Genomic DNA, 12,834 nt, shown 5'->3' with positions numbered 1-12,834 from the left:
CAAGCCAGGTGGAGGCTCGAGGCCCCCACACACTAGGCCGGCGCGGCCCAGGAGGGGGGCGCGCCGCCCTACTGTGTGGCCGCCTCGGCTGGCCTCTGATGCCCTCCTATGGACTACTTAAGGGTTTCGATCTAAAAACGCGAGACGAGAAGTCGAAGTTGCCAGAAACCCTCCAGAACGCCGCCACCGTCGCGAAACTCCGTCTCGGGACCAGAAACTCCGTTCTGGCACTCCGCCGGGACGGGGAATTGGAGGAGATCATCGCCATCATCACCACCGACGCCTCTCCACCGAGCAGCAATGTTTCCCCCATCCATGTGTGAGTAATTCCCCCGTTGTAGGCTGAAGGGGATGGTAGGGATTGGATGAGATTGGTCATGTAATATCATAAGATTGTTAGGGCATAGTGCCTAGTGTCCGTAATTGGTACTTTGATGATATTGTTGCAACTTGTTATGCTTAATGCTTGTCACTAGGGCCCGAGTGCCATGATCTCAGATCTGAACATGTTATTGTTTCATGATGATATGCATTGTTTTATGATCTTACCTGCAAGTTGTATACACATGTCATTGTCCGGAACCCGAGGCCCCAAAGTGACAGAAATTGGGACAACCGGAGGGGAAGGCAGTGATGTGAGGATCACATGTGTTCACGGAGTGTTAATGCTTTGCTCTGGTACTCTATTAAAAGGAGTACCTTAATTTCCAGTAGATTCCCTAGAGGCCCGGCTGCCACCGGATGGTAGGACAAAAGATGTTGTGCAAGTTTCTCATTGCGAGCACGTACGACTATATACGGAACACATGCCTATGGATTGCTTAGTACTTGGACACCGTTTTATTATTATCTGCAAATGCCCTGCTTTGATTGTTACATGAGTTTCTCTCATCCATGCAACGCCCGTTCATCCATCCCTGTGGCTACAGTATTTTAATCCTGCTGTTTACCGTAATCACTACTGCTGTCGTTGTTACATCGTCGTCGTTATTTCACTATCGCATCGCTATAAAACTCATATCATTGATAAACTCTTGCGAGCAAGTCTGTTTTCAGGTGCAGCTGAATTGACAACTCCGCTGTTAAGGCTTTCAAGTATTCTTTGTCTCCCCTTGTGTCGAATCAATAAATTGGGTTTTACTTCCCGTGAAGACTGTTGCGATCCCCTATACTTGTGGGTCATCAGAGCACAAATCTCCCGAACCCAATCAAGCATCATGAAAAGCACAAATCCCCACCTAAATATGCATGCACGATAGATTTTGAGGGACCCTAACCCAATATAGTATTCAAAACCGCCAAGCCAACACACATTCATCCTACGAGTTTGGGACGACTTACAACCGTAGTAGGAGAAGATGGTGCCACCACCAGAAAAGATGAAGGATTATAAAAAAAGCGGTGAAGGTCATGTCGTTGTTGAAGATCTTTCTACTACCGCTCGAATAGGATAAGACCGAATTCGCTAAGGGCAACCAAGCGATAGCCTCGGGCGAGAAACCGATAACAAGACATCCAGAGTAGACACATGTTGTTGAAGCTCATGAAATTGTCAGTACAAAACGATCAAACCCGTGAGTTCGGCCTTGGCTATTGTTGAACAAGAAGAAGGAGGTGAGCGGCTAATGAAAGTGTGAAGGATGAGAGAGAGCATGGATCATATATATATAGAGAGAGATGCAACAATACCAGAAGGAGTGCATGGTCTCCCGTACTTATCAACTTGGCCACCCAAGTGCTCCTTTACACCCTAACAAGGCCAACCTTGTGGGAATAGCCAAATCGAGCATTTGGGTTATGAGTAGCATTTTAAGCAACGCACGGACTTGCCTCAACTCCTCGTACAAGCCACCAAACGCACTAAGTGTACCATTTGGCGGATTTGGTTAGCCCTCATGCCCATAGCCAAATTGCACACGGCGTGTTTACATTGTAGTTCGATAAACTATGAAATAATCAGAAAAATCCGTGTGAGACATTTGTCTTTGCGAATGTCCATACACGTTAGCCATTGATCCGTTAGATCTAGATTACTACTACCTTTATTCCAAATTAACTAAATAACACAACTTCACATAGATAGAGATGTATCTAGATGTATTTCAATGTGTCATATCTACGTGAACTTAATTTGGAAGTTGGAACGGAGGGAATACATACTAGCCAGTTTTTTATATGTATTTCTGATCAAGGTACAAAGACCATTCTCTTTTTTTTTGAACAGATAAGGCTTTGAAGGGCCTGGAGTTTCTATTACGGCGGTGGGCAAAGCTTTACAAGTAGGACACTGGAAGAAAAGGAAATTAGAACAAGGTCCTTGACATATCTATTCTTCACCCTAAAGAAGATTGCAAAAACGCAATCGGGTCCAAACTCTCCGCCGGCGACGAACAGCCTGCAACCACGACCACCTCTATCCAGACCGGGAACGAAACCACTTGGCCGAGCAGAGGCTTGAGCGGACGCGTCAAGGCTGAGGATATTCCTCTCGCAGAGGAAGAAGACGCTCTGGCAAGCTGGGTTGCCGAGCGAGGCGGGGTCATCCTCCTGACCGAAGATAGCGGCGGCGAATAGTGGCCGTCGCTTGAGATCCGCCCAGGGGAGATGAAGCTCCAAACGCTCCCTAGAACAGCGCTGGTGCACCATCAGCTTGAGGTATTCCTCATCCATTCCCTCGCCACCATGGCATGCCAAGAGGAGGAAGAACACCGTAAAGCCACTGGTACGGCCAACCATTTCACTCGAATATGTAGCTTTGCTACCTTCGCAACTAGAGGCAATGAAGATTGTATTCCTTTATTTATCTTTCTTGGCATCAATAACAAAAAGAACCATAGGTGCACGCTGAGGAAGGCTTCTTCTTGATCTTGGAAGCAGCAGCAAAGGCTTCTCTTTCTCCTCGCCACCCCGGCCGGCTAGAAGGAACCACTCCTTTGCAGATGCAGGGCTCAAGAAGAGATCCAGACCACACTTATTGACTTCCCTGTCCAGGATGCTCTCAGAAGCGACCTCCCACCAGAGGAGCTCACCTGAGAACAAGCCAGACCATCGCCTGCCGCCATGTGAGAGCGCCAGAGAGGAGGGAACCTCCAGGTGACGAACTTGAAGTTACCGAGTGCTGCTGCCTCCTCTTCCCTCGCCGCCACGGCAGGCCGAAGAAGAAGCGAGCAACCATCCGCTGTTGTCGCACCTGGGCAAGGCCTTATTGAAGGCATGGCCGGCAGACGTCCACCCCACCACCGTCCCATGGACAGCGACGGAGAAGAACAACCACCACCGTCGGATCTGGCCGAGAGACACTGACGGAAACCATCCGACAGAACGCCACCTACTGGATAAGGCCGACCCCTACAACTACTATGTACAAGAAGGACTCCGGTGCCGCTCCTCTGCCTCCCTCGACCGGCCTCGCCGGCGAGTTTGGCCTTGGATTGGCCCGACGAACTCGAGAGCTCCCTCGCAGGAGAGAGAGAGAGAGAGGGGGGAGGATAAGAATCCAAAGACCATTCTCAACACTCAACAAATGAAATTTACTTATGTTGTCGAGTCATTTTCTGATCGATGCTGGATGTGCTTTTAGACGCGTTCAGACCGGTCGCGGTCGCGGTCGCGGCCAACGGCGTGAAAAGTCAGACCCGCGGGCGCAAGGTAGATCGGGCTCGTCTCCGCTGTGTCGGCGCCGATTGGGCAAGCAGATCCCCGCGTCGTCGTCTCGCCCAAATCGGAGAATAATTCCAACGCCTCACGCACCGCGCACACCAAAAGCTACGGAGTACTACTACGCGTCCCCTTCCCACTGGTAGGCAGGAAGGAGGAATCAGCAGCAGCAGCCACTGGGGACCAGCCGGCGATGGCGTCCATCTCGCGGAGCCTCCGGCGATCCCTCGCCCCCGACACCTGCCACCGCCTCCTCCTGCAGGCGCGGGGGTTCGTCACGGCCGAGTGCCACCGCCCCGTCGTCCTCCACAAGCGCGGCCCAGACATCCTCCACGACCCATGGTTCAACCGGGTACGTACGCACGCGCCTCGGCCTCGTCTCCTGCTCCCTTCGGAGGCTGTGTTTTTATTCCCCCCTCTTCCCGCGGCGGTGGCCTGACGCGTGCTGCCTCTGCAGGGCACGGCGTTCTCGATGACGGAGAGGGACCGCCTCGGCCTCCGCGGCCTGCTCCCGCCCAGCGTCGTCTCCTCGCAGCAGCAGATCGACCGATTCAGTACGACATGATAACCCAGTCGATTCCTTGCTTACTCTGTATATTGTTTGCTGCTTGCTGGGGCCCAAATTGGATTGATCCGTGCTGCGCAGCGAGGTATTTTGGTTGACGATGACCAGATCGATCCATTTTTAGGGGTCTGGAGGGTGAGGGATTTTAGCTAGTAGTATTACAATTGATAGGAACTGGAGTGGGAACGACACTAGTGTTGTCTATACGTTGCTGAATGCTGAGGATCTGCTGGATAAGTTGTTGGTTTGAATTGATCACTGCTGTGTTCAAGTGTGTGTGCTTTGTGTCAGTCCCCAAGCTTAAGCAAATTTCATAATCAGCTTGTAGGGCTTTACAAGCCAGGTCAAACAACTTTTCTAAAACTTACTTACTATGTAGTATAGACAACTGCCTAATGTGTCAGTTAAAGTTGAAACATCCATGCGACCCCAATGCTGAAGCTGCAAGTTTCACTGGAATTTCGTATGGGGGTTTAGCACTAGGTTAGCCGAGGCACACACATGTTATTTGTGAGAAGCGCCCTAGCTAATGGAATGGAAATGGAAATATACATGACAATGTGTTCTGCAAGTTTTGGTCTACCTCTTATTTCGCTCCACTTTGATAATAGTGGGCGACCTGAAACGGCTGGAGCAAAATGCGAGAGATGGGCCATCTGATACGTACCAACTCGCGAAATGGCGTATTCTTAACAGGCTGCACGACAGAAATGAAACAATGTACTACAAGGTGTGCAACTCCACAGCCCACACATTCTGTTAGGCGCAAACTTATTTCTGTTGATGGTATTTCTCTCAAGCACATCTAATATGCACAGTATCGAGCGCATACTCTCAATCTATGCTTATGCACCTGCTTTGTTAACTTTCTTGTTATTGCAGTCTCAGACGTAGGAACCCTTTCACACTTGTTACCTTATTTAACCCCTGTTTGATGCTTTGATAGGTCTTAATAGATAACATCGAGGAGTATGCACCTATTGTTTACACACCGACTGTTGGTGCTGTTTGCCAAAATTACAGTGGCTTATTTAGACGGCCTCGGGGAATGTATTTTAGTGCAGAAGATCGTGGGGAAATGATGTCCATGGTGTACAACTGGCCAGCTGATCAGGTATATGCATTGCTTCTTGTCCTTTTATTGAATTGATCTTCTGTAGTTGAGATCTTTCGTCGTTTTAGAGGTATAGAGCAATTGCTAAGAACCTAAGACACGCTATCTTTGTACTCTCAAGATCCCTAGGCCTGGAAGAGAATATCGCTGACAAAAAGTTTCTTATATTTCAAATAAATATTTGTGGCTAATCTTTTGCAGGTTGATATGATAGTGGTGACTGATGGAAGCAGGATATTGGGCCTCGGTGATCTAGGGGTGCAAGGTATGGGGATTTCTATCGGAAAGCTGGATTTATATGTTGCTGCTGCTGGAATAAATCCCCAGAGGGTATGCTTTTATGTTCTTTTGAAAACTATTAGACTTACCTTATTCTCTATCTGCTATTTTTGACATCTCTAATTTCATGAAAATATAATTTTATATTTGACATCTATATGGATTTTATAAAAATGACGTTCTGCTACTTAATCTGATAATTTTCCGTCATAATTCAGGGACATAAAAAACCGCTTCTAGAATGTTACCAGTTTAGCTTACTTTTGTACCAAACCAAGATGAATGATGTTTATCGAGCTGTGAAATTATTACTTCATATGGCGAAAGAGACAAAGCTTTAATATGAGACTGGGTGATCATGTTTGTGTGGAATCACCTTACAGTGCTGGTTTCTTAGATCTTATGAAGTTTCAAAGTGCTCTACTGCTATTTATTTACTACTCCATCTGTTTCTTTTTGTAGCCATATTTTGATTTGTTAAGACAAGGCTATGACCAATATTTATTAATAGGTGGTTTATGTGATACAAAATCACAATCGGAAGCAAGTACTTTTGAATTATAATTAGAATCTAATGACACCAATTTATGTCACATAAATTGCTTAGTGATTGAATAATTGTTGGCCAAAGCCTTCTCTCAAAATATAATCTACAAAAAGCAGCGGATGTAGTGTTTCTAAGTGTTATTATAATTTATATTTCTGCTCACTTCCTAATTACACTATTATATTATTATAGGTTCTTCCAGTTATGATTGATGTGGGAACGAACAATGAGAAACTCCTCAAGGATCCTCTTTGTAAGATCTTTGACATTTCCTATTTTGGAGTTCCTCTATATAAAGTATACATTTGTCATTTAAGTGCATGGTCAAATTTATAGTTATGAACATTTGTCATCTAAATCACATGATTGCCCTTATATTCTCTAGATGGAAAGAGAAATAGTTGTCATCATCAGTGTTACTGTTACCTACTCACCATTATGGTTGTCTTTTAGATTACTTGAGACATTCCAAGAAAGTTGAGTATGTGTCATGTTGTAATCTTCACTAGCTCTTGAGAATAGATTACCTATTCTGTTAGTTACTCTCAAGCAATATTCTATAATTTTCCTTTGAAACTGAAGCAGATAACGTCACCTTTTCAGTTTCTAAACTAGATACCCAACACGTAATGGAGTAGGTTTTTATGCTATTATTTGTCTAAATATTTTTCTATACAGATCTTGGGCTACAGGAACACCGTCTTGAAGGAGAAGAATATGTTGAAATTATTGATGAATTCATGGAAGCTGTTTTTTCTCGTTGGCCCAATGTGATTGTACAGGTGCTCTTTCGGTGTTCAGAGCTTGCTCAACTTTTTTCCTGCATGTGACTTTACCTGGAACATTTGTGAAATTACTTTTCTTATGTCTTCTAGTTTGAAGATTTCCAAAGCAAGTGGGCATTCAGGTTGTTGCAGCGTTATAGGAACACATACCGCATGTTTAATGATGATGTGCAGGTACCTAGTTTGACTTATGCCGGTTTATATATTTTTCCACTATCTGTCTTGTGCTATGATATGCACATGCCTCCTTCTGATACACTGACAGTTTTCATTATATAAGTTACCTAAAAATACCCGCTCCCCTTTTATTCATATTGCTCATTACTCCCTCCGTTACAAAATACAGGCCTATATGGCTATATTTGTTTGTTTGTTTTTTGGGAAAAAGGGGTTAATGTAGAATTAACGACCATTTCTTTATTTTGCCCTCATTTACCTGTCATCTCTCTTCATCATTTTTATTTATGGTTCAACAAACATACTAACTATCCTCTCTCCTATTGGCTATTGCCAACAACATTTCTACCATGGTAGTTTCCCTCTATTATTTAATGGCTTCCTTAATCGTCGTGCTGCACCAAAATACACCTTGTAAAATTGAATGGGGCAAGTACTGCTTATGCTCATGTAAAGGCACCTGTCTGTGCTTCACTGTAATACTAGTTACACCACACTTGTAATGTTCACAACATATCATTATGCTCAGTTAGTTGCAGGCTTACAGTCAAAATCAAGTCTTTCAGTATGTCCTTCATTAACGATTAGAATAGCACTTATGTTTGTTTTTATAGGCCCATAGTTTTTCACATATTCTATCAGAATATAATGCATGCATGTGAATTTACTATTTTTTTAGTTCTTACTGGAAGTTTGCTGAAGTTTGCTGAAATTTTTGTTAGTTTATACAATTCTTAATCCTTTTGCTCACTAAAAATAAAATATGCCAGTTATTTGGAAATTCACAGAGTAAAATTATCACACTTGAAATGACCAATTGACCATTGCTTATGTCCAAAGGGAACTGCTGGTGTTGCAATAGCTGGTCTGCTAGGAGCTGTACGTGCACAAGGAAGGCCGATGATAGACTTCCCAAAGCAAAAGATTGTTGTTGCAGGTGCTGGCAGGTTCGGAATATGTACATTTTTTTAGAACTCGTTATAAAACTAGAGTATAAATAATTCATCATTGATGACTAAATTGATCTTATATACTGACTATGATGTTACTAAAACCCGATTTTGTTAATACAGGTCAACAAATTATCATTACTTTTGGTCAGGTGCATTTCAGAAGTATGACGCAAACTAACATTTCACTTTTTGCAGTGCTGGGATTGGTGTTGTGAATGCTGCAAGCAGGACAATGGCAAGGATGCTGGGAAACAATGATGTTGCTTTTGAGAGTGCCAGGAGTCAATTCTGGATAGTCGATGCTCATGTGAGTTGGATTCCTAAGACTTTTTTCTTATATTTTGTGACAACAGTTTTAGGAAGGATCACACTACTCTGTTGTTCTATCAATATTAACTGCATGTTATATCAAAATTAGCTGCACTATCCCATTTCCTGCGAGAGTATTGATCATGCTTTTCAAATCGCGAGCTGAATAATTTGGCAATCTGTTGACCCTGTCTAGAATTTTCCTATCTTCTCTATCGATTCTACTACATACTCTTATGAAATCTTACTACTCTGTTTTGTCCAGGGTTTAGTAACAGAGGAACGTGCAGACATCGACCCAGATGCACGTCCTTTTGCTAGGAGAAAGAGTGAACTGACTCACCAAGGCCTAAGCGAGGGGGCAAGCTTGCTTGAAGTGGTATTTATCTAACTTTTCTGTTTAGATGAATAGATGGTTCTTTTCATAGCATGTGTACTGTTATAGGCATGCCATCTTACTGATTACCAGGGTCCATGTGTCTCAAGGGACATGCCTTCCCAAAGTTGGTTTGAGTTAGAAAATTTATTATCATGACACCTTTTCTAGATATTCCATTTGCCTTGTAGTTTTGAGTCCAAGTTCTGACACTGCTGATGCTGAACTGTTTTATATTGTACCATCTGTATCGAGCAGGTTAAAAAGGTGAAGCCTGATGTCATACTTGGACTATCTGCTGTTGGTGGTTTGTTCTCAAAGGAGGTATGATATCTTACAATAACTGCATACCAACCTCAGTATTGATTCCAAGCTAGTTACATCAAATCTGAAGCCATAATGCTAATTCATGACTTGTGTTCTACTGTTGCCTCCACCAGTAGTTTGAGTGACTGGTTATGTGACAAGACATTTAATATGTTGCAGACGAGAGAGCCATTAGCTTCCCAGTTATGTGGGGATTGTTACTGGTTAAATACTCACATGCTTGCGGTCTCAGCTGTTTGTCTTCTATAATAAGCTTGCAAAAAATTAATATTCCTACGTTATTATTGCCTTGGTGGTAATTTTATCTTCCCTCCAAATCCTATGCTTATCTCAAATTATGGATCTGCATTACAACCAGTTCGATACCAATTGATTAGATTAAACTTAAACATTGACTGCATTGCGTTGAGCATTTTGAGTTTTTGATAATGATCAACAATTGAAGCGATGCCGATTGTGGTGGTTTTTTGTACCTTCAGGTTCTGGAAGCACTAAAAGATTCATCCTCTTCCAGACCAGCAATTTTCGCAATGTCCAATCCAACTAAGAATGGTTTGTGATATTGAATTTACCATAAAGTTAATTTTATGATGAGTGTCATCTAATTTTGTTCTTGTTCCATTTTATAGCTGAATGTACACCTGAAGAAGCCTTTTCAATTCTTGGTGAAAAGGTTGTGTTTTCCAGTGGAAGTCCATTTGACAATGTGGATCTTGGTATGTCTGTTCATACATATACAGTTGTGTGTTCTTTTGTGCAATTATTTTGAAGTCAGCTGAGCCTTGCTATCTCCTAATGTATAACTACGATAGTTTGATTAATTGTGAAATACTCCCTCCATTCCGAATTAATTGACGCGGGTTTGTCTAGGTTCGCATGTATCTACACACTAAAACACGTCTAGATACATATCTAGGCAAATCTGCGTCAATTAATTTGGAACAGAGTAAGTACTGAATCTGTAAGGTGTTACCTTGGGTGCAGCTTTAATTTTAATGGTTATCTTTGCAGGTGATGGGAAGATCGGCCACTCTAATCAAGGAAATAACATGTATCTCTTTCCTGGGTTAGTCCTGTTACTATTTTAAACTATATCCAACTGGACTTGGTTCTTGTGCAAATTGTGATTTCATTTGATTTGCTTCACTCTGCAGAATAGGACTTGGAACCCTGTTGTCTGGTGCACAGATTGTCTCTGATGGGATGCTTCAGGCCGCAGCAGAGCGGTGACTAACTTGGCTTGTCATCTTTTAACATAATCGTATCACTTTTTAAATCTTCTATATATTCTTAACCATGGAAATTGTTTAGCTTGGCTTCATACATGAAAGAGGAAGAAGTTCTCCAAGGGATAATTTACCCTCCAACCTCCAGGTTCTGTACTCCTAGAATCAATGTATCACTTTCCGCGTTATCTTTTTGTGTGAGTTTTCCATGCTATTCCTATTGATATATCATTACACACGCAGAATACGTGAAATCACTCAGGAGGTGGCAGCAGCAGTTGTGAGGGAAGCTGTTGCGGAGAACATAGCTGAGGGATATCGTGACATGGATGCACGTGAACTTGCAAGACTCAGTGAGGTAGTTAATCACCTTACTACCCAGTCCAGGTTGTATTATTATGAGTTTCTTCTTCTTTACTTAATTATTCTTGAGCAATGTATGTTACAGGAAGAAACTGTCGATTATGTCAAGAACAACATGTGGAATCCAGTATATCCAACAGTAGTGTACAAGAGGGACTAGAGCTCTACTTTTGATGTAACATGTTTGTTCATTGATCATGCACAATTTACTTTAGACTACCTTCTCGATCTTTGGGAATGTAGCCATCTGCCACGAGTGTGGAATCTCGATTATTTTAATGCAGCCGCCACACGATAGAACACAGCATTGATATCAGTTTTAATTGAATCTACTGCTATGAGAGGTACACTTTGTAGTGCAAGGTTGGCTCCCTGTCTGTCACCTTTGAAGTTGGTGTATAATTTTTATCTCAACTATTGGGTTTTCAATAAATGAGATTTGCATTCCAGTTGTCTCCAAATGTTCATACCTGTAACGGTCCCGGCTATACCCCTATTATATTTTGTTTGTTCTTTTCTTTTTGTGCATCCTCATATCATCATGCATCATACCATCCATGTTTTTACTAAGTAAAATTATTTTTATAAACCTCATCTATTTTATCTCTTTTCATATGTGTTTTATACTAAAACCTCTTCTTCTCTTTCTTTTATCAAAACTCTAGAAAACCTAATCTAAGCTAGCCACCTGGGCTTCTACTCCTCTTTTCCTCCTAGCCCATTAGCATCCAGCCTGCAGCTCTCATCTCTCTTCCCTCTGGCCTCTTTTCTTCTCCCCCGGCGGCCCACCTTCCCTCTCCCCTTTCTCTCTTTCGGCCTCGCCCGACCCACACCGAATCGGTACCCCCTCCCCTTTCTTCCGTCGTCTTCCCCAGCGGGTCACGAGGATGGCGTGGAGATAGTGGTCCTCCACCCACGGTGCGCTCCACCTGCTCCCCCCCTTTTAATCCCCACTGAGGCTCTCCTGGAACCCTAGCCTTCCCCCTCCCTTGCGCCGCCATCTCTCCTGCTTCCCCTTCTTTTTCTCTGTGTAGCCTGAGCTCGCCACCGTCGGCCTCGCCATGGCGCCGCCGCTCTATACCCTCCCTCGCCAAACCAAGACCACCGGCATAACCACCTCGTCGTACTTGTTCTCCTCGTGCCCCTAATCGAGCCGGGAGAGCTCCTGTGCGTCGCCATCGTCGCCTTTCCTCCACAGCACCGGCGGCCAATTTCTCCGATTCCGGCCACAGCGACCCCTCCCCGGCAACCTCGACCTCACCAACGCGTCCCTGGTGACCTCCTCTACCTCTCGGTACCCCTCATCTCCTTCGTCCCCTGGTTCTGTCTGCCGACGTTGACTTCCTCTCCTCCGCCGCAGATGGTCGTCGCCAGCACCCTCCGGTGGTTCCCTGAATGGAGCGCCGCCACTTCTTGGTTCGCGGCGATGAGCTGCGCCGAACGCCCCACCCGCGCTTCCCGGTTCACCCTGGAACGACGGGAGCTTCGACGCCGCCCGCGGTGACCGCCGTCACCGGGAACGCGCACGACATCCCCCGCATCGAACAGCTTTCGTGCGCCCCGCACGCTGGCGCCACGTCGACCCGCTGGTCCCCACCCGTCAGCGACTGGGGTAGAAACCCGCTCGGTGAGTTTTTCTCCCCAGATCCAGATCCGGATCTTTTCTGTTTAGGCCCCTCCTTTATCTTCGACGTCAACCCGGCGCCCTGCCTCCTGCCCTTTACAAGAAAACCCCCTGGATCTTTGCAAAATCAACCAGGGTCCCTCCCCTGGTCAAACCTTATTTTCGGGTCCTTTCCCCAATAAAACAAATCATGTATTTTCTATTTCAACTAATAAAATCAATCGGTTAATAACTTTTAAATGGTATTTCGAAATAAAAGTGTTGTATATGAAAATTGATCAGAAAAATGTGCTGAACATGAATATGCCATTCATACATCTGTTTCCATCTCGCATCATGTCCTGCCGTGATAGTTTGTGCATGTTCACCCCACATATATGCGGAGTAATTCGGAATTCCAACTAGGATTTCCCCGCTCCGTTTAATATTGAATTAGCTCATCCATGCCATGTTGTGACATGCTAACAACCACTTAAATTTGACGGTAGAAAATGTAACTCAAACCTTAATTTGTTTGTCCTGGGTTTCGACT

The 12,834-nt window shown here is 44.3% G+C and overlaps 1 protein-coding gene across 1 annotated transcript; it reads left to right on the top strand.

Annotated features, from left to right (window-relative positions):
• The first annotated feature begins 3,667 nt into the window (after positions 1-3,667).
• LOC127333761 (NAD-dependent malic enzyme, mitochondrial) lies at positions 3,668-11,127 on the top strand. Its single transcript, XM_051360194.2, has 19 exons — positions 3,668-4,009; positions 4,115-4,211; positions 4,834-4,952; positions 5,169-5,336; positions 5,538-5,666; positions 6,355-6,415; positions 6,841-6,944; positions 7,038-7,121; positions 7,965-8,071; positions 8,273-8,384; positions 8,652-8,765; positions 9,021-9,086; positions 9,569-9,641; positions 9,719-9,805; positions 10,101-10,155; positions 10,244-10,315; positions 10,401-10,463; positions 10,559-10,673; positions 10,764-11,127. Exons 1-19 carry the CDS (start codon positions 3,851-3,853, stop codon positions 10,836-10,838), a joined length of 1,860 nt encoding a protein of 619 aa, XP_051216154.1. The 5' UTR covers positions 3,668-3,850; the 3' UTR covers positions 10,839-11,127.
• Positions 11,128-12,834: the final 1,707 nt, after the last annotated feature.

Source organism: Lolium perenne, chromosome 2, assembly GCF_019359855.2.
Source record: "Lolium perenne isolate Kyuss_39 chromosome 2, Kyuss_2.0, whole genome shotgun sequence".
In the NCBI taxonomy this organism is placed as follows: Eukaryota; Viridiplantae; Streptophyta; class Magnoliopsida; order Poales; family Poaceae; genus Lolium; species Lolium perenne.
This window is presented reverse-complemented; position numbering and strand designations above follow the sequence as displayed.

Coding starts and splice junctions, on each gene's coding strand:
- LOC127333761 (XM_051360194.2), top strand. CDS start 3,851: ATGGCGTCCATCTCGCGGAGCCTCCGGCGATCCCTCGCCCCCGACACC. Junction 4,010..4,114: donor ACGACCCATGGTTCAACCGG/GTACGTACGCAC, acceptor CTGCCTCTGCAG/GGCACGGCGTTCTCGATGAC. Junction 5,667..6,354: donor CTGGAATAAATCCCCAGAGG/GTATGCTTTTAT, acceptor ATATTATTATAG/GTTCTTCCAGTTATGATTGA.